At 43.8% G+C, this 20,558-nt stretch overlaps 2 protein-coding genes across 2 annotated transcripts in view; both read left to right on the top strand.

The window, feature by feature from the left end:
* The window catches only part of CREB3L4 (cAMP responsive element binding protein 3 like 4), a 15,555-nt gene extending 7,825 nt beyond the window's left edge, over positions 1–7,730 (top strand). The window contains exons 7-10 of the mRNA XM_042440581.1: positions 1,025–1,093; positions 2,373–2,457; positions 4,578–4,674; positions 5,958–7,730. Coding sequence (XP_042296515.1) covers positions 1,025–1,093; positions 2,373–2,457; positions 4,578–4,674; positions 5,958–6,268 — 562 coding nt within the window. The 3' untranslated portion in view covers positions 6,269–7,730. The remainder of the gene's footprint in view (positions 1–1,024; positions 1,094–2,372; positions 2,458–4,577; positions 4,675–5,957) is intronic.
* A 3,528-nt stretch (positions 7,731–11,258) lies between these two features.
* LOC121915930 (cocaine- and amphetamine-regulated transcript protein-like) lies at positions 11,259–20,310 on the top strand. The gene is made up of 4 exons (XM_042440585.1): positions 11,259–11,406; positions 13,740–13,950; positions 16,464–16,547; positions 20,033–20,310. Exons 2-4 carry the CDS (start codon positions 13,813–13,815, stop codon positions 20,138–20,140), a joined length of 330 nt encoding a protein of 109 aa, XP_042296519.1. The 5' UTR covers positions 11,259–11,406; positions 13,740–13,812; the 3' UTR covers positions 20,141–20,310.
* The last annotated feature ends 248 nt before the right edge of the window (positions 20,311–20,558 follow it).

Genomic DNA, 20,558 nt, shown 5'->3' with positions numbered 1-20,558 from the left:
TTATTATTATTATTATTATTATTATTATTATTATTATTATTATTATTATTATTATATTAATAATGCTTATTTAATGCTTATAAATTTGCGTGGCACTTTATGGGCATCGTCAAAACTGTGTATAACCTGCCAACGTTGTACAATCTAAAAGTCCTAAAATATAAACTAGACACAATTAAGCAGGTTATGCTGTTAAAATACAAACTGCAAAAACCATTAATACATACACCGTATATACTCAACTATAAGTTGACCTCTTGTATACGTCAAGGGCAGGATTTGGGGCTAAAATGATGGATTTTGATCTAACCTGTTGATGAGTCGAGGGCAAAACACAGCAGCATGTAACAAAGGATGTAAAGGATTGAAGCAAAGGAAAACGATGCTAGAGATCTTTTAAAACTTTGACAAGCATAAGTGTTTATGCTCATACTAAAGGATGGATGGATGAGATAGTAGAGAGCACTGATGCTTCTTTTTGGTGCTCGAAGAAGAGTTTAAGCTCCTGGACCACAAATCTCTAACAGGATGGTGAGATGAAATAAGGTCTGACAGATGAGGAGGAGCTAGGTTGTGTAAAGCTTCAAACGTTAAGAGAAGAAGCTTGTACCAAACCCTTGGAGGGTGATGGAGTCTCCTTCCTTGGAGGTCTTTAAACAGAGGCCTGATGGTCATCTGTCAGGGATGCTTTGACTTAGAGTTCCTGCATAGCAGAATGGGGTTGGACTGGATGGCCCTCCAGGTCTCTTCCAACTCTAGGATTCTATGATTCTAAAAGTGAAGAGACGCCAGAGGTGGGGTGGCATGATCAAAGCGATGAGCTAAAAAGATAGTCTTAGCAGCAAAATGTTGAATGGAGACCAGAGGACTAAGGTGGGACAACGGGAGCCCCGTCGAAAGACGATTTTAGCAGTCAAGGCAGGAGACAACTAGGGCATGAACATAGCAGAAGAAGCCGATAGACATCTTAGCAATGTACAGTGGGAGTGGATGCATGTAATTCTGTTCCCTCTTTTCTTGGCAGGGTGGCAGCCTGTTCAACCCAGAACCAGGAGCTGAGAAAGAAAATCCAGGACCTGGAGATGCACAACATGTGAGTTTTCGTTCACCCAACCCTAGCTGCAAGGCTTAGGATCTTATGAATGTTAGGAATTTTATGAATCGATGCTTTTTTCCTCCTTCCCCCATTTTAGAGCATAATGTGCCTATCCTGAGGCCTTGTAACATGTACAGTATAGTCCTTTTTATGCTGGCTATGTGCCGTAATAAATTATTCATGTATTCACTCAGTTCATCCAAACCATGACCACCCAACCCCTCATCTTCTTCTTCCATTGGGTGATTCTGGGATTTGAAGTCCCCAAAGGACCTTTCTCAAGTTGTAATAGTGGTCCAAAACACACTGCAGAACTAATCCAGTTTGAGACGGCATTGACTGCCCTGGCTCAATGCTAGGGAATCCTGAGAATTGTAGTTTTGTTGTGGCACCAGAGCCCTTGGACAGAGAAGGCTCAATGTCTCACAAAACTACAGTTCCCAGAATCTCCCTAGCATTGAGCCAAGACAGTTAAAGTGGTCTCAAACTGGATTAGTTCTGCAGTGTGTTTTGGACCAGTGACCGCTATGACCTGTTTGTTCCCCTGATGCTTGATATGAAAAGCTATTATTATTATCCCACCCAAATTAGTGCTGCCAATTTGAATTCAGGATACATCTTTTCTGTAGCGGCGGCAGCAGCAGCAAAATGCATGTGATAAAATCCGAATGTATCCCGAATTCGAATCATCAGCGGTAACTTAGATTTTTCAAACTGTGCGATAATCTCTTAGGACTCAGAGCGGCCAACAAGACTAAAAACATTTCATAAGGAAGTCAATAGGAACGGAAAGAAATCGAGAAGAAATGATGAAAGATAAAGAGGACAAAAGGAAATAAAAAAGAGCACGCTATCTTTATTATATGTACTCCTAAGTATGACCATTTGTAACTATTGTATTTTTTTATGGTTAAGAGATATGTAAGAATAAAATTATAATTAAAATTAAAAAACTAAAAACATTTTAATGAAAAAAACTAGAAAAGTGGTCCATGAAAACAGAATTAAATTATGGCAGTACTAAAACAGATTGCCTAGAACAGCACTGTGTAAATTTACAGTGCTATATAAATAAAGGTTAATAATTGTATATATGAGCCACTCACCTCTCTGTCTTGCATAATGCTCCTCCGATTATTATTTTCCTGTTCTCCGTTCTGGTTCTGCAACAGGGATCTCCTCCACTCCCCACTGTCATGAGAAAATATATCTATGCCTGGCTACTGGGTCAAATGCGGGTGGCTTTGGGACTCACTGGCATTATTTCTTCTTGCAGGTCACTCCTGGACCAGCTGCAGAAACTGCAAGGGCTCTTCAAGAAGACTTCCACCAAAGCGGCTCAGACCAGTACCTGCCTCCTGGTAAGACAATGGATAGAATCATGGAATCATAGAATCGTAGAGTTGGAAGAGACCGCAAGGGCCATCCAGTCCAACCCCATTCTGCCATGCAGGAACTCTCAATCAAAGCATCCCATCCAGCCTCTGTTTAAAGACCTCCAAGGAAGGAGACTGCATTGCACTCCAAAGCAGTCTATTCCACTGTCAAACAGCCCTTACTGTCCCTCATGTGATAAACTCCTTACTGTCAGGAGGTTCCTCATAATGTTGAGCTGGAATCTCTTTTCCTGAAGCTTGCATCCATTGCTCCAGGTCCTAGTCTCTGGAGCAGCAGAAAACAAGCTTGCTCACTCCTCAATATGACATCCCTTCAAGTATTTAAATAGAGCTATCATATCCCCTCTTAACCTTCTCTTCTCCAGGCTAAACATCCCCAGCTCCCTAAGGCGTTCCTCATAGGACTTCATGGTTTCCAGACCCTTCACCATTTTAGTTGCCCTTCTTTAGACACGCTCCAGTTTCTCAACATCCTTTTTAAATTGTGGTGCCCAGAACTGGACACAGTATTCCAGGTGGGGCCTGACCAAGGCAGAATAGAGTGGCTCTATTCCTTCCCTTGATCTAGACACTATACTTTTATTAATGCAACCTAAAATTGAATTGGCCTTTTTAGCTGCCTCATCACATTGTTGACTCATGTTCAACTTGTGGTTTACTTGGACTCCTAGATCCTTAGGATAGGGGAGAAGAGAAGGGAGGCTTGGGCAAAGTCCTAGCTTTAACAGATGACAAAACAAAGACATTACTCCTCCTCCCTATAAGAATGCTTCCCTCAATGGAATTTTCCTTCAGTCCTTAAATTTCTAGCATTGGAGGGACTGAGACAACAATAAGCGTAAATACAGTATATACTCAACTATAAGTCGACCTCATGTATAAGTCGAGGGCAAGTTTGGGGCCCAAAATTATTGATTTCGATATGGCCCATCTGGATAAGTCGAGGGTAAGACTTAGGGCATGTAACAAAGGATCTAAAGGATGAAATGAAGGAAAACTCTGCAAAGGAATTGACAAAAGTCTAGCATCACACTAAAGGCTGGATGGATGAGAAAGCAAAGGAGGGGTGTGTGTCAGTTATTCCAGGGCAGATTATCCTTTCTTAATAAGAGTTAAAGCACAGTATTTACATTGATCCCTGGGTAAGTTGACTCGGGTTTTTGGGGTCGATTTTTGGACTAAAATGTCTTGATTTATACATGAGTATATACAGTACCTAGGTTTCTTATATTTGCTGTGTTGCCATTGCCTTGGTAGAGAGCCAGCGTGGCACAGGGCCACCAAACAGACGGCACAATCCTCACTGTGCTTTGTTTAAATTAATTTTTATAAACGTTATTTTCTTATCAATAACTTTAAGGATATAGCACACAATAAACAAATCATAATACGTGACACAGAAAAGCATCTAAAAGACGACCCACAATACCATAACATGTAATGTGTATACATACCGCCTATAAGTACATCATAAATCACATCTCAGATTCAATTCCATTGTGGCTGAATGCAAACATATAGCCGTGTTACTCTGTAGAATCAGTATGTGGAGAGATCTTCTACCGCCTTTGAGACTCACTGAAAGGTATAAGATGCAAAGATATAGCTGTGTTAGTCTGCAGAATCAGTATGTAGAGAGACTTAAGTCTCCAAATGCATCTGAGGAAGTTGACTTTATGAAAGCTCATGATGCCAACTTCTTTCTTTCAGTGAGTCTCAAAGGTGCCACAAGATCTCTCTACATACAATTTCTTTGTTTCCAACAATTTTGCCAAATTAAGCACTCCAACATATACTACATTTCTTCATTCAGCCAACATTCGCTGCTTCCTTATTGAGAATGTGATTGTATCTTTGTCCGTGGATGGCCAGCTCCATCCTCTGGAATCCTGGGATCTGTAGTTTTTCGAGGGGTACAGAATTCTCTGCTGTAGTGCCTCGCCAAACTATCCATCTGTGGATCCCATCACAGTCAAAAATGGTCTAAAAATGCTGCTGTTGTGCTACAAACTCAGTGCTCAGTGCATGATTGTTGTTGTTGTTGTTTTGCATTAAAATCCTTTTCTAATTCTTCTTCCCTCCAGATCCTTATCTTCTCTCTTGGACTTTTTATCCTTCCCAGTTGCAGCTCCTTGTTTGGTGGAACCCAACTCAGTCGGGATGGTTACAAACCGTCTGGAGGTAAATTTGGAGGAGAGAGACTGAGATTTTGTGTTTGTTTGTGAGAGAGATTGATTGACTGACTGACTGAACAGGCAACACATCCTCCCCAAGGAAATGGTGGAACCTCCATGGACAGGACCAGTTTATCTCTGAAAAGCAGCTACTTTGAACTGGTGTGTCCAAAATTGGGACTTTGGGGCAATCCTGCATGGCTTTAAATTGTTTTAAGCTATTTTAAAACCAATTTTGACCTGTCTTTTAAATGTGTATAACCTGTTAGATGGTTAAATATATACATTTTGCCTTTGAACATTATTGTATTTTTACGCTGTTACAATTAGTCAGATAGCTTTTACTATACACTGCCCTGAGAACTTTAGATAAAGGGCTGTGTGTTGTGGATGTGTGTGTGATGATCTGTCCTTCCTAGACACTGAAATACAAGATCGCACAACAGCCCGCAAGTGTGGCATAGTGGTTTGAGTGTTGGCCTACGACTCTGGAGACTCTGGGTTCGATTCCTGGCTCAGCCATTGGATGAGTTTGGGCAAACCACACTCTCTCAGCCTGTCAGATGGCATGGATAGGCTCAGAGGATGGCAATGGCAGACCCCCTCTGAAGACACTTGCCAAGAAAACCCCATGATAGGTTTGCTTAGGGTCACTATAAGTTGGAAACAACCTGAAGGCACACCTGGAATACTGTGTCCAGTTCTGGGCACCACAAAAGGATATTGACAAATTGGAACGTGTCCAAAGGAGGGCCACCAAAATGGTGAAGGTCCTGGAAACTATGCCCTACTATAAGGAACAGCTTAGGGAGCTGGGTATGTTTAGCCTGGAGAATAAAAGGTTAAGAGAAGGTGACATGAAAGCCCTCTTTCAGTATTTGAGGAGGTGTCACTTTGAGGATGGAGCAAGCTTGGTTTCTGCTGCTCCAGAGAACAGGACACAATGGAGCAATGGATGCAAGCTTCAGGAAAAGAGATCCCACCTTGATATTAGGAATAACTTCCTGACAGTAAGAGCTGTGGCATGTCTTTGACAGTGGAAGACACTCCCTTGGAGAGTGGTAGAGTCTCTTTCTTTGGAGGTCTTTAAACAGAGGCTGGATGGCCATCTGTCAATGGGGATGCTTTGATTGAGAGTTCGTGCATGGCAGAATGGGGTTGGACTGGATGGCCCTTGCAGTCTCTTCCTACTGTATCATTCTATGATTCTGTGAACAACAACAACAGCCCTAGAAATCCCATGCAACATTCCTAATGGATAACCCCATTCTAATTCTCCTTCTCTTCTAGTGATCTCCCGCAACATCTTGAACCAAGGTGGACTTTCTGAGCTGAAAGAAACCGGCACCACCGCCACCGATGATCCTGAATCGCCCCACGTTCAGACGGAAATGCTGCCGGAGGATCCTGGAATTGGGGATTTGGGGCAAGGAACGGATGGGGGCTTTCACATTATCGGAGGACGGGCCTTTACAAATCGATATGATCTGGAGTCACCTAAGAACATCCCAACCCAACCGAAGGAAAGTTCGTTGGCCAAAGAGAAAAGGCCTGAAGCGGACAAAGACTCAGCGAAGCAGATTCATGCCGATGAGATGTAGATTCTCCAAGACTGTGGTCTTATAGGCTTTCAGGACTGAGCAGGGCTCAGCTATATCTGGGATGATGGAAAAGGATGGATATCTATGACTAGGGAACAAATTAGTGCCATTTCTTGGCATCTTATTCCTAAAAATGGATGCTAGTACTGGCCTCCAGCGATCCCTTTTCAAGCTGGACAGTAGCTATGGCTGAGCCATGTGTTTATGTGGAAGTAACCAAGGGTATCTCTAAGCATATACAGAGAGCATTGTCCTCTCTTGTAAGGAAGGAAATGCTGCAGAGACAGATGTGGGAATTTTGTGCGTGAAGCAAAGTTTGTGCACAGTGCAGAAAGCAAAAGTGTCACTATTTCAGTCACCCATTTTTAAAAGCGTTGGGTTTTGGAATATTTCGGGATTCGGGATTCCAGGTAAGGCAGACTCAACCATTATATGATGCCAAAGAAATTGCTTCGGAACATATGAAAGAGTTTCCAATGTGGAAATGCGAGCAATGTGAAGGGACGTTTTATTGTATGTGGTGGACATGTGAACAAGCTTTTTTGAAAAATAGATTCAAATCTGTACGTTGATGCAGAGCATTTTAAAGGGCAATATTCAATTAAAACTGGAACTGTTTCTTTTGGGACCGTTGGATTCACTCACGGAAGAATACTTCAGTATATGACCGCAGCAGCGAGACTGTCGCATGCGCAAAGATAGAAAAATTCAGCATGACCTGCTATAGAGGAACGGTGGTTGAAATTAACAGATGTAGCAGAAATGTACAGATAAGGAGAATCAAAAGAATCTGAATCAGAGAAGGAGAATCAGAAATCTCATCTTTTCCTTTGCATCCTTTACTCGTTTCTATTTCTTCCTTCTTTCGTACAACTTTTGTAGTTCTTAAAACGTTGAATAAAAATAAGTTTTAAGAAAGGTCTCTAGCCTCCGGGGTATAATTTGTCTTTTCCGGCAGTTAAGGCGTGCAAATGAAGCTATTTTTCTTTTATGTTTTTAGAGAAATCGGGACGGATGATGGGCGACGGGAGCCGGAGAGTGAGTCAAGCGGCATCTGAGTCAGGACTGAAGTCATCCCTCTAGGGAACGCTGCCAAAAGCGACTTGACAAAAGACGGCGGTGGAAACTTTACGTTCATTTGTCCTTTTTTAATCGTGCGATTAGAGCTGTCTTCTTCAAACTGCTGCCAGCCAGATGTGGGTGGCATTTTATGTCCTTGACGTTGTTATTTTTACCACAACTCCCATCAACCCCAGTCGGCATTGGGAACGATGGGCATTGCAGCGCAATGTATCTGCAAAGTGTGGCCGTCGGGTGCAAAACAGACGTGACGGTTCTGTTGCACAGGTCCAGAAACACGGCAGAAATTACCCAGTTTGAGACCGTTTGAAGTGCCCTGGCTCGGTGCTAGAGAATCCTGGGAATTGTAGTTTCGGGAGACATAAATAAAAGCAGATTATGATCCACCAGCTATTTATTCCTATTTTCTTCAGGATTCTGAGATGTTCTTTCAGGCGCTGACCAAGGTCCGCCTGCCTCAACATGGCTACACTTGTTGGCTATACTGGCTAAGGCTGATGGGAGTTGCAATCCAATAAGACCTGGAGAATGACATATGACACTCCCCATCTCTAGGCTGTATACCATTTGGTTCTCCATAGACTTGATCTTACGTCTTTAACATATGCTAAGTCGGAGCTTAGAAAAGTGGTCTCTGCTGGGTAGAGGATTCTGGGAGGTGTAGTCCAAACAGTGACTCAGTAACTTCTTTGTGAGAGTGACTAGATAGAAAAGGGAAAGCAAAACCCAATGCCTTTCTGTATTTGCTCTAAAAGCTGGTTTGCGGAGGTAGACTGCTTCTGAATTCCAGCAAATTTCTGCTAAAAGGTTTCTCTTTTCCTTCCTAATGTGGCCCTTCAAAATGTTGCTGCACTGCAGCTCCCAGCATGTTGCACCACTGGCTATGCTGGCTAAGCCAGCTGGGAGCTGCAGTTCAACAACTGGATGGCTGCATAATTCTTACCCCGTTTTTGTTATATTGCCTTTCCAAACTGGGAAAGCATTGGGTTCCAGTATTCTTCAATGTTACCAGATTGCAATTCCTATCAGCCTCAGCTGGCATGGTTAGGAGTGATAGGAATTGCAGTTCAGAATATCTGGAGGAGCGCAGGCTGAAACTGATCCTGACGTACGAACCTTTGTTTAAAGAAAGGGGCGACGAACGAGTATCCTTCCAGACATTGTTGGATTGCAACTCCCATCATGCTCCTCTTCATGCACCTTCCATTTTCCAATTCCAACCCAAACCCAGACTGGCAATGTTACACTCTTGAGTGGGAATGCCAACTTGTCAGCCTGCCCTCTCCATGCTCCTTTGCCCTTAACCACACTGTTTGCAGAGGAGCAATCCAGGTGTTGATTTCTTGGTCAGTTGGCAAGTGAGCCAGGAAAGTGTGGCATCTTTTTTTGTAATGCAAATGAAACCCAGAGTTGGGTGTCAGCAATCAGGCTTGATCCATTGTCTCTTGTGATGTTTTATTGAACAATGTGTACCTTCCCCACACCCCCGTGGTTGGTTGCGTCAATGGCAACCCGTGGCTCAGCGATGCCTCGTAATTGTATCTCGATCTGAAAGAATCTTATTACTGTGGCAGGACAAAGGTGCAAACATGGCAGGAATTCATAAGAGGCTCTCTGGCTCCTGGTATCCCACCGAAAGGCTTCCCAGGAGGTCTTCATTAGCCCTGGCTACAAAGGACATGAATCACTTTCAAGATTTGCGTTGGGAATCAGAGAGAAGGAACCATCAGATCAAGGCTGGCAAAAGGTTTAAAGCGCAGGCCCTTCTGATATCATTCGACTGCAACTCCCATCAAGTCCAGTCGGCACAGCCCATAGTAAGGGATGTTGCCAAGTTCAAGACTCAAAGGTTGGCAGGAAAGGTAATGGCTACAGTTTATTCTGAGATAAGGAAGATATTTTGATGACGAACTGGACAAACAGTTGATGCGCAATACGGACTTTCGCCGCCTTAAGTCGCTATATTGGGAGAAAGGTGGGATATATGATGATGATCATGATGATGATGATGATGATGATAATTTTCCCTTGTTGATTAAAGGAGGCATTGGAGGAAAAACGGCGAGGGAAACTGTGGAATGGTCTTCTCTTTTTGCACGACAACGCACCCACTCACAGGGCTGGCAAGACGATGGATGTTTTCAAGAGTTTGGGGCTTGAGTGTTGTTATTATTATTATTATTATTAAAGTTTATTTATATAGCACCGCAAGTTTACACACGCTTTACATAGTCATCAACCAGCCTACAGGTAAAACCTGCCTACGATGTACGCTCTAAGATCAAAAGCAGCAAAAACGAGAAAACAACAACTTATCCAGAGAATAACTCTAAAACATAAGACTGTAAAACCATACACACTTAATACTGTCACCCCTCCGCTTTCGCGGGGGATTCGTTCCGGGGGCCCCGCAAAAACTGAAATTTGCGTATATTCAAGCCCCATTTCCCACCTCCGTTTCCCGCTTGCGTATATGTGAGAGACGCAGATCTCAAGTCCGCGAAAACAGAGGGGTGACTGTACATATTTCCCAACTGTCAGAAATCAGGTTGTGAGCTGGAAAGCTTCCCTAAACAAAACCGTCTTTAATTCGGATTAAAATAAGCTAAAGATGCAACAGTCCGTAAATGTTTGGGAAGGAGGTTCCAAGTACAAGGACTGACCATCGACTCTCTTCACCGGATCTTGCTCTGTCTGACTGTTTCCTATGTTCAAACCTTAAAAAGAGTTCAAAAGATTCAGAGGTGATAGTTGCAACACAGCAGTATTTTATCAAATCATAGAATCATACTGAAGACACCCCAAGGGCCATCCAGTCTAACCCCCTGCCATGCAGGAACTCATAGTCAAAGCAATATTTAGCAACAGCAACTATATTTCTATAGCACTTATCACTGCACTTAAGCACTCCCTAAGCACTCCCTAAGTGGTTTACAATGTTGGATTCCAAGCAAACATCTTCTTTGAATTGCAAATGGACATTAAATTTCTTTGACTCAAAATCTCCCAAGTGGCCAAAAAAAGGTGGAAGTGCCAGCTTAAAGATAGCCCTCCCTACTATCTGAACCAAGACCAGAAACAGAAAATGCAGGCCTAAGACTAACATCTCCATTTTTTTCCCTCCCGTTTGGCTGATGAAGGAGCCAGTGCGACTTCGAAAGCTTGCAACATGTAATTGTGCATTTTGGTTGGCCCCATAAAGGTATCATTGTTTGGATGTTATCGGTTTACAATGTGCAAACCCAACAAGCTGGGTACTCATTTTAGCGACCTCGAAAGGATGCAAGGTTGAGTCGACCCTGAGCCCCTGCCTGATATTTGAACTCACAACCTTATGATTTGTGAGCAAGTGGCTGCAATACTGGCATTTCACCACTGTGCCACGTTTCATTTATACGCCACCTTTCTCCCAGAGTGGGACCCAAGGCAGATCACAACCAGAACTAGTTAAAAACAGTAACATTTTGAAACACAATTAAAATTAGAAAAGCAGGGAAGGAGGCAGCCTAGCCTCCTGCAGAGGTGTTTTCGGAGGTTGGGAGCAGCCACCAAGGAGACCCTGTCTCTCATGTCTTCACCAAGCAAGGCTGTGATGGTGGCTGGACCGAGATTCAGTGGATCTTAAGACTGGCATGTTTGCATATAGGAAGATATGAAAGTCCGGACCTAAACCATTCCATCATCAGATGTACCTTGATAGGACAAAGACAAGGGCCTCCCCTACCAGATCTTCCCAATTTTATTCTACTGTATTCTGCATTTTCTGCTTCTAGCAGGATGCAATTAAACCTAATCCCTCCCACAAGAAGCCCGGATTATGGCCTGTCTGTTCTTCTTATGTAATCTTCCGTGTGTCTGAAGCGTGCCAAGCAGGAAGAAATAGGTCAGGGGAATGACATGGAAGCACAAAAGCAAGAGAAGGCAAGTCGTCCCCGCACCCTTTGAGCCCAGCGTAATCTGGTTGGTGTGTTTCTCAATCTGATTTTTGGTTACGGAGGAGCAGAACGGCAGCGCAAAAAGGACGAAACGGATGAAAATGAAAGGAACAGAGATAACCAGTTGAGTTCTAGATGAAGGGACTTAGAGCTATAAGTGGGCCACAAATACAAACCCAAAAGCTTTCAGAAATATTAATCCTATAAACCTAACAGGATTAGGATCCAGAGATATCCCTCCATGATGTTGCAAGCTTGGGAGCATCATAAATCTGTTCCGCTGCCACAGAAAGCGATGTGTCCCATAAAGATGCCTGGTCTGAGTTTTCAAAATCTAGAGTCCTTTTCGACACGATTCCATGTCTATCATGTAATGAGTAGCGGCTCTGGGTTTTCTATATTAACATTGAATATCTTTGGCTTCTAGAATGAGATGACACTGCCTTTTGTCATCTCACCTGGCACCTACTGCCATCAGGAGTAGAGGCACAGGTTCAACAGGTTATTATGGCCACATTTGCAGATTTAATTATTCACAGATTTGATTAAAATGTTCTCTGTAGGAATCTCTAGATCCTCCAGCAGGACTCCATCATCAAAGTTGACCAAAGAGATGCGCTGAAGGACCTACGAATGCCTACAGAAGTGTTCTTTCTTGGAATGTCTAGGTTCTCCAGCATGAGTCCATGATCGAAGTTAGCCACAGAGTTATGTGGAAGGACCTACAAATGCCTAGAGGAGAGTTCTCTAGGAATATTCTAGGTCCTCCAATGCGGCTTGATGGTTGAAGCTGACCATAGGGTTGTGCTGAAGGACCTACAAATGCTTAGAGGAGAGTTCTAAGAATCGCTAGGTCCTCCAGTGTGACTTGATAGTTGAAGTTGACCATAAAGTTGTGCCAAACACACTAGAGATTCCTAGAGAGAATACATCTCTAGGCATTTGTAGGTCCTCCAACGTGATTCAGCAGTCAGCGTCGGACATAGGTTGGCTATAGAGTTATGCTGGAGGACCTAGAGATTCCTAGAGCAGTGTTCTCTCAGGTAAAAATACTGTGTTTTTTTAATTTATCAATTTTTAAATTTATGTTTAATTTTTTAATTTGCGGTTTTCCCACTTTCATGGGTGTCCTGTGTCCCTAACACCAATGAATAAGGATGGCCCACTGTATTTCCCTCTGCTGTACAGCCTTCAGAGCTGGAAGAGGTCCAGGAAGGTTGGCTGGGCATCGTAGTCCATGGGTCAGAATGTCTGGAGATGATGGGAATTGTAATCTAACGTGTTTTAAAAAGGCTGGGGTTGGGGAGGACTGGTTTAGACTGCTAGTCTGCAGCGCCTAGCTATCTGCAGCGGAGATGGAAGCTGGGAGACGTAAATGGGAAAAGGCGCACTCTTGAGCTATTACCAAAATGGGATGAGGGTGTTTAAGACCATTTGCAGGAAATGAATTAGACCTTCGCATCGCAGGAGGGACCCTCCATTAGGTTATTAGCTCCCGACTCCATTAAATCTAGACCATTATGTCCAGGATCTAAGATTACACACGTCTGCGCCTTTGTAGGACAGAGTGCGTTACTAAGCCCTCAGAAAAGCTGCAGGCCACACAAAAAGGTAGTTTTCTGAAGAAAGGAGAGATCAACCTGTCAGAAGGAAAAATGGTTTGAGATTACGGCATGCAAGTCATGAAAGTGGAGTGGCAAATGCAGTGCTGATGTACACTGAGTTGCACAATATTGCCGCGTATGGCGATTTACGCTCCTCCGCCAGTTTCTCCAGAGTCTGAAGTGGGGACAAGGGAAAGAGAGAAAGTTTATATTTCTATATATTTATTTCAAGGATTTATATATCCTGCCTTTTTCCCACAATGGGATTCTCAAGGCTGGTTGAATAAAGTTAAATGAAAAGTGTGGCTAGATTAAGGGAGGATAAAGACTGAGAGGTGCTTTCTGCCGCCCAGCGGTTTTCGGCTCATGATTAATTCTAATAATAACGGACTCATTAGACAGATGCTCTGAGAGTGAGAAAGACACAGATCAGAGTCAACCATTTATTGGGCAGGGAGTGAGGTAATTCCTGCCGCCTTTGGCCCGCGGGCATCTGCTGGGCCTTGTCCAAAATGATGGATGAGTCTCTCTCTTTCTCGTGCGTGGCGCTCTCTCTATTCCATTTAATTCTTCCCTGCGCTTGCCAAATTGCCATCACAGAATAAACCTCGCATCAATATTCCACCGGCATCCCTCCCCTCCGTAGGCTTCACGCACTCCCGAGGGTGCCACCGATGCCAGCTTGGCACCCAAACTTTCTCCGGCGCTCGGAGACGGAGCAGAAGCATTACCTCTCGTCTCCATCCTCCATCCTCTGAAAACCATCCGCTTGTGTGGGTTGCTTGACAGTTTGCATCTCTTGCGTTGAAGCCGAAGGAAGGTGGTCGCTCATTGTGGGTTTTTCTCTGACAGTAGCGCAACGGAGAGCTGCCAGATCGCAACTTTCTCCCCCGTAGCTGCTACTTGCTTAGATAGAGCATCCGCCATGGACCGATGCCATTGGGGATCCATCATCCTCATTCTCTGCCTGGTTGTGGCAACCCATCGGGGTTGGGCTGTGGCCGGCCGGGCCCCGCAGGAGTTCCCACTCAAGCCCTCGTACCAGGGCCACGAAAAGGAATTGGTAAGTAATGTGGGGTTTGTAAGTGAGAGTTGTTGGGTTGGAAGGCACCCTAAAAAGCCACCTACTCCAACCCCGGCAGAAGCATGGACTCTGTAGACCATTTGAGGAAGGAGACTTCGGTCTACGAAAGCTCACGCTGCCCATTGCTTTCTTTCAGTTAGTCTCAAAGGTGCTACAAGACCTCTCTACATCTGTAGGCCACTGTTTCTCAAACGTTGGTCCTCCAGATATACTGGACTTCAGTTCCCAGAATTCCTGACTGTCAGCAACTTTAGCTGAGGCTTCTGGGAACAGAAGCCAAAAACATCTGGAGGACCAAAGTCTTGGAACCATTGCTGCAGAAAATGCATCTCAACTGTTGCATCCATCCCAACTTGTTTTTAAAAACATCCAAGGAAAGAGAGTGTCGCTGGTCCAAGAAGACACACTGCAGAAATAATCCAGTTTGAGACCGCTTGAACTGCCCTGGCTCAGTACTACACAATCCTGGGATTTGTAGTTTTGCCAGCCTTCGGTGTCAGAGAGCTTTGTTGCTACTACAAACTAGCATTAAGCCAGGGCAGTGAAAGTGGTCTCAAACTGGATTATTTCTGCAGGGTGTTTTGGAGCAGAGGATCAGAGTTGAAAGGGACCTCATGGGATATCTAGTTCAACCCATGCTGAATGAGGAACCAACTCATAAGTATAGCTGTGGAGGACAAAATGAAGGAAGAACTCTGATCCCCAAACATTTTTTATTTACGAAGGCAGGCTTCTGGCATTTATGTTATTGTTGCAGGAGAATCTTTTTAACGGAGTATATTCTGTCTTTATCTCTTGATGGTCATAACTGAACATTTTTTAAACGGGACGTTATTTAATGCTTTTGAAACACTGGTATCAAGCCTTTGCTGTTGTGTGCCTTCATTTCTGACTCATGTCGACGCTAAGGCAGGGTTTTGGAAGCAGGATTTGTTCACAGGAGGTGAGCTTTGCCTTTGCCTCCCTCTGAGGCTGAGAGAATGTGATTTGCCCAAGGTCACCTAATAGGTTTCCATGGCCGGGCGGGGATTCGAACCCTAGATCTCCCAGGATCTGAGCACAAACCATGACACCAGGCTGGCTTTCTCAACTTTTTTCTTAACTCGATTTACATCAATGTGAGATATAAATAAAATAATTATCTTCCCCCTTCGGTTCTCAAATGTCTCATATTGCAGTAATTTTAAAATTCAGCTGGACATTTGGAAATGCAATTGAGAAAAAAGGCAAAGGGACCCAGGGAATTTAAATTGAAGAGTTCTAGGTGTCAATGATTTCTAAAGTCTCGCTCTCTGCAGTGCTAGAAATTTGGGGACTGAAAGAAAACGTCATTGTGGGGCAGAATTCATATTTGGAGGGCAATGTCCTCATTTTGCACTTGGTAGCGTTTGAAGGATACCTCAAGATCCTTGAAGGTCATCTAGACAAACTCCTGTCCTTTGCAGGACTCCACAATGACAACGTCCTCCGAATCCACCGTAAAAGGCAGGCAACCAAAGGCTGTGGATTTGTTATCCTGGCTGCCATTGAAAAGGTTTTCCCTTACGGTGCTCAGGTGAGATTCTTAGAAGAGGAACAAAGCAAAAATCCCCCTCAAAACAAAAAAAACAACCCCCCCAGATTTTATAATCATAGCTATTTTATTCGGACCCTGCGTTTCCCATGATACCCAATTCTCATAGTGGCTTATAGAAAAATAGAGAAATGCAAAAGCAATCATGTTGCATCACAGTGTTAGATTAAGGGTGTATCTACACAGTTGAAATAATTCAGTTTGATACCATTTTAACTGCCATGGCTGTACCCCACAGAATCCCAGAGTTTCTGGGCTTTCTCTTTGGCAGAGGAGGCAAAAGACCTTGCAAAATGACAAATCCTAGGATCCTGAAGGACAGAGCTGCAGCATTTAAAGTGGTGTCGAAGTGCCTTCTTTGTACAGTGTAGATGCACCCTTCAACCCTGGGGGTTGAGGGTTCAAATCCCTGCTCAGCACTGCAGAATTAATGCAGTTTGACATGGTTTTAACTATCATGGTTGCATGCTATGGAATTCTGAAATTTGTAATGTTGGGAGATACAGTCGGTCCTTGTTATCTGCTGAGGTTTGGTTCCAGGATCCCCTCCATGGATAACAAAATCCGTGGATGCTCAAGTGCCATTAAATATAACGGCAGAGCAAAATGGTGACCCATATATAAAATGGAAAAATCAAAGTTGCTATTTGGAATTTAGACTTTTTTCTGAATATTTTCAAGCCTTGAAATCCATGGATAAAAAAATCAGTGGATAAAAAATCCATGGATAAGGAGGGCCTGGTATCAATCTGTATTAGCTGCACTGTAGATGCAGCCTGAGCCTATTCAAGACTTGCACACTCCAGTTTTGGTCCTAGCCCCATCCACTGCCAGATCTGCAACAAAGGCTTGGACCAAAAGGACCCCAACTTCATGACTTGTAAACTTGCAATGTATTTATTTTATTAAATCCCACCAGCTGGAAGAACTGCAGGAGGTACTGGAGAAGCTTCAGCATAAGAAAGTCTCTACTTGGGAGAAGAAATTCAACCAAGTCCCCAAGGTAAGCGGTCAGGCGAGAGTTTGGCGACTGCATCTCCCAGAATCCCCCAACGAGTAGGAGATTTGAAGCGGAGGAGCAAAAGTACTTATCGTCTTCATCCATTTCATTATTGATGGATGAGGTTGGCTGCCACTCAAATGCATCCGAGGAAGTAGAGCGCAGTCCAGGAAAGCTCATGGTGCCAATGTCTTTCTTTCAGTTAGTCTCAAAGGTGCTACAAGATCTCTCTATTTACATACCCTTTTAAACAGGGAAGGATTTTAAAGGGGGCTGAGATTCTAGGCTGCATCAAGAGATTATAGTGTCTAGATGGAGGGAATATCTGTTTTTCCTAAACACCCTCTTATCTCACACACTCACATATACTCCTTCGAATGCCTCTTTTCTCTTTCTCTCTTTTAAACACCCTGCAGCCCTTTCCACACATGCAGATTCTTTCTGACAGGTTTCACTCTTGCCAATAAATGGACACGACACAAAGTGAATGGTCTTGACATGAGAGTGCTTCAGTTGTCCATTCCTGAATGGCAGGAGGTTGGAATAGATGACCTCTGGGGTCCCATCCAACCGGAGGATTCTCTGATAGTGCTACTCTATTCAGCTTTGGTCAGGCCTCACCTGGAAGACTGCGTCCAGTTCTGGGCACCACAATTCAAAAAGGATGTTGAGAAGCTGGAGCGTGTCCAAAGGAGGGTGACTAAAATGGTGAAGGACCTGGAAACCATGCCTTATGCTTAGGAGAAGAGGCTTAGAGATCTGGGGATGTTTAGCCTGGAGAAGAGACGGTAAAGAGTTGATATGATAGCCCTGTTTAAGTATTTGAAGTGGTGTCATATTGAGAAGGGAGCAAGCTTGTTTTCTGCTGCTCCAGAAAATAGGACCCGGAGCAATGGATGCAAACTGCAGGAAAAAGAGTCCACCTCAACATTAGAAGGAACTTCCTGATAGTAAGGGCTGTTTGACAGTGGAACATACTCCCTGGGACTGTGGTGGAGTCTCCTTCTTTGGAGGTCTTTAAACAGAGGCTGGATGGCCATCTGTCAGGTATGCTTTGACTGAGAGTTCCTGCCTGGCAGAATGGGGCTGGACTGGATGGTCCTTGGGGTCTCCTCCAACTCTAGGATTCTATGATTCCGTGAATGCCAACTCATTAAAACACATTAGAAACATAATACAAAAAAGATGAACATAGCGGACGCCACACTAGAACAGTCTTCTACTACATGAATTAAGAGCCAAAGGCCTGTCTAAATAAAAAAGTATTTACCTATTTATTTACCTGATATGATCGCCCTGTTTAAGAATTTGAAGGGGTATCACATTGGGGATGGAGCAAGCTTGTTTTCTGCTGCTCCAGAGAACCAGACATGGAGCAATGGATGTAAGGTACAGGAAAAGAGATCCCACCTAAACATTAGGAAGAACCTCCTGACAGTAAGAAATACATATACGATCCAATACAGGGAGAGGCAGGATATTAATAATAATAATAACAACAACAACAACAACAACAATAATAATATAAATATTCCTAAAAGAATACAAATACAGATAATCATCTGTCAGAGGATCTGTATTTATTATTATTATTAACCTTTATTTATAAAGCGCTGTAAGTTTACACAGCGCTGTACATCAATTTTTTAGTCAGACGGTTCCCTGCCCTCAGGCTTACAATCTAAAAGACACAACACAAAAGGAGAAGGGAGTGGTGGTGGGGAATAGGATCAGGTCCAGCAGATCTTTTCCACCTCCGAGGCCTGGACCAAGGCAGATGGACTGGAGGAAGGGCTTGGCTTCTTGATGGATGGTTAGAAGGAGGCTTCCTGGGTCAGAGAGGGGCTCACCTCTGGGAATGCTTCTCTAAACAATATAGTCTTTAATTCAGTTTTGAAACTGGGCAGAGAAGTGATGAGGTGTGCATGTGGGGGAAGAAGGTTCCAGGAGTAAGGGGCAGCAAGCGAGAAGGGACGAATTCGGGAGGGGGCAGTGGTAGTCCTACATTATGACAGGAGACCCTGACTACCAGAGCGGAGGGTGCGAGTAGGAATGTAAGGAGAAAGAAGGTCAGATAAGTAAGTATTTGTATTTTTAAGGAGTATTTGTATGTATTGAGTTTTAAAAAATGCAAATACAGATCCTCTGACAGATGATTATCTGTATTCGTATTCTTTAAGCAATATTTATATGTATTTTTTACTTCTTTTAGAACTTTTGTTATTGTATATAGTGTCTAGTACGCTATATTTTGTTGTGGCCATAATAAATACTTATGTCACGTCCAAGTGGCAGGATTTGAAACAGGGTCTCTCCAGGCTGGTTGGATTTTTAATCTGTGGATTCCAATTCCCATCAACCCCAGACAGCACGCTTGAAGATGATGGGAATTGTAGTCCCTTCATTAAAAAACTGTTTTTTGTAGGGCTGAAGGTCATAGGGAACTGCCATGTTCTGCAAATACGCAGCCTCAGGCCACATGCAGCCATGGGCCATATATTGCCCACCATTTTGCCTTTACTTAACTAAATGTATGAGAAGGGCAAATTTCAATCAGTGGAGTGGCATAAAACGGGCACACACTCAGTTTCTGGAGCGCTGTTTAGTCTCCGCTGCCTGACACTAATAGGGAATGAAAAAAGGAAGCAATCTTAAAAGCCTGTTCCATCTCATTAATCCTAGGCAAGTTTTTATTTAAATCTGTCGTGTTCTCGAGATGCCTCCTGCGCTGAAAAGGGCACCATTATTGCAGCTCAGAGAGTGTGGAAGTCTAGTTTAATTTTAATAACTGACCTGAAGACAGGCGATTCGTCAAGGTTTACTGTAGACAGATGAACCTCGGCTAGGACGTTGAGAGTTCGAATCTACTCTCCGCCTGAAAAACATACTGGGGAACATACAGCAAGCAGGAGCCTGAATTTATAATTGGGCATATTTCACTAGTTTCCAGTGAAAATAAAAGGTCTGAGCAGTTATGGGACTGGTTGAAGTGGCTGTTGTTGGAAGGAATATCACCCCGGAGCACTATGTGAGAGTTAGAAGAAGGAGAAGATAAAACCAAAGTGAATCCCATGACATTTTCATTGTTCACAGTCACTGTGAACCTCATAAATATGCAAGGGTTCATTTATTATTACCCAACTTTTCCTCCAAGGCTTCAAAGTGACCGCCAAAGTTATTCCCTCCTTGTTTTAGGCTCACAACAACCCCGTGAGGTAGGACAGGTAAAGAGACAAAGGACTGGTCCAAAGTCATTCTGTGAACTTTCCGTCTAAGTGGCGGGATTTGAAACTGGGTCTTTCCAGGCCTGTTTGTATCTTTTTAAACCACTGGGCTTCCCTGGACTCCACTTCCCATCAGACCCAGCCAGTATGCTTAAGGATAATGGGATTTGTAGTCCAACCGCAACTGAAACTAAAAAGTGAGAAAAGCTCTTCTTCCCAGAAGTATCTTCTTCCCAGAACTAATGCTTTACTTACTCCATGCAGTGCTCCTTTGGTGACCCGTGTGCCGTTAGGAAAGGTTCCCGGATCGGCAAACTTTGCGACTGCCCCCGCAGATCTGCCTGCAACACCTTCCTCCTGAAATGCTTGTGAAACTATGGGCCGCGTCGTCGCACTGCGTCTCCTCCCCACTGCCCCCCGCATCGAGGAATTCATGCTTTCTGCTTCGTCGGAACACACAACCACCCCAAGAAGGGAAGAATAAAACGGAGGAGAAGCTTGGCTTCATTGGAATCCAGGAAAAGGTCTCGGCAGTAATAAAAGAGTGCTTCTAAGCATGTGCAGAGTGCTACTTGCTTCCTTCCCTCAATGCCAAGAGAAGGAAAAATAACATTTTAATGTAAAGGAGGTGGGTTACAGGCACTAAAAACCAAACTCCAACCAACCCAAGATAAAGGCAGGTATGTAGGATGGACCTGCCATTTCTCCCAACATTGGGCTACCAATGTTCTCAGCCAGAGACGAGGGGAGTTTTTGGAATACAAATCCCATCACATTTAGGCGGGGGGGG

Source organism: Sceloporus undulatus, chromosome 9 (assembly GCF_019175285.1).
Source record: "Sceloporus undulatus isolate JIND9_A2432 ecotype Alabama chromosome 9, SceUnd_v1.1, whole genome shotgun sequence".
Taxonomy (NCBI): Eukaryota; Metazoa; Chordata; class Lepidosauria; order Squamata; family Phrynosomatidae; genus Sceloporus; species Sceloporus undulatus.
Note: the sequence above shows the minus strand (reverse complement) of the source record. Positions and strands in the feature narration are given on the sequence as shown.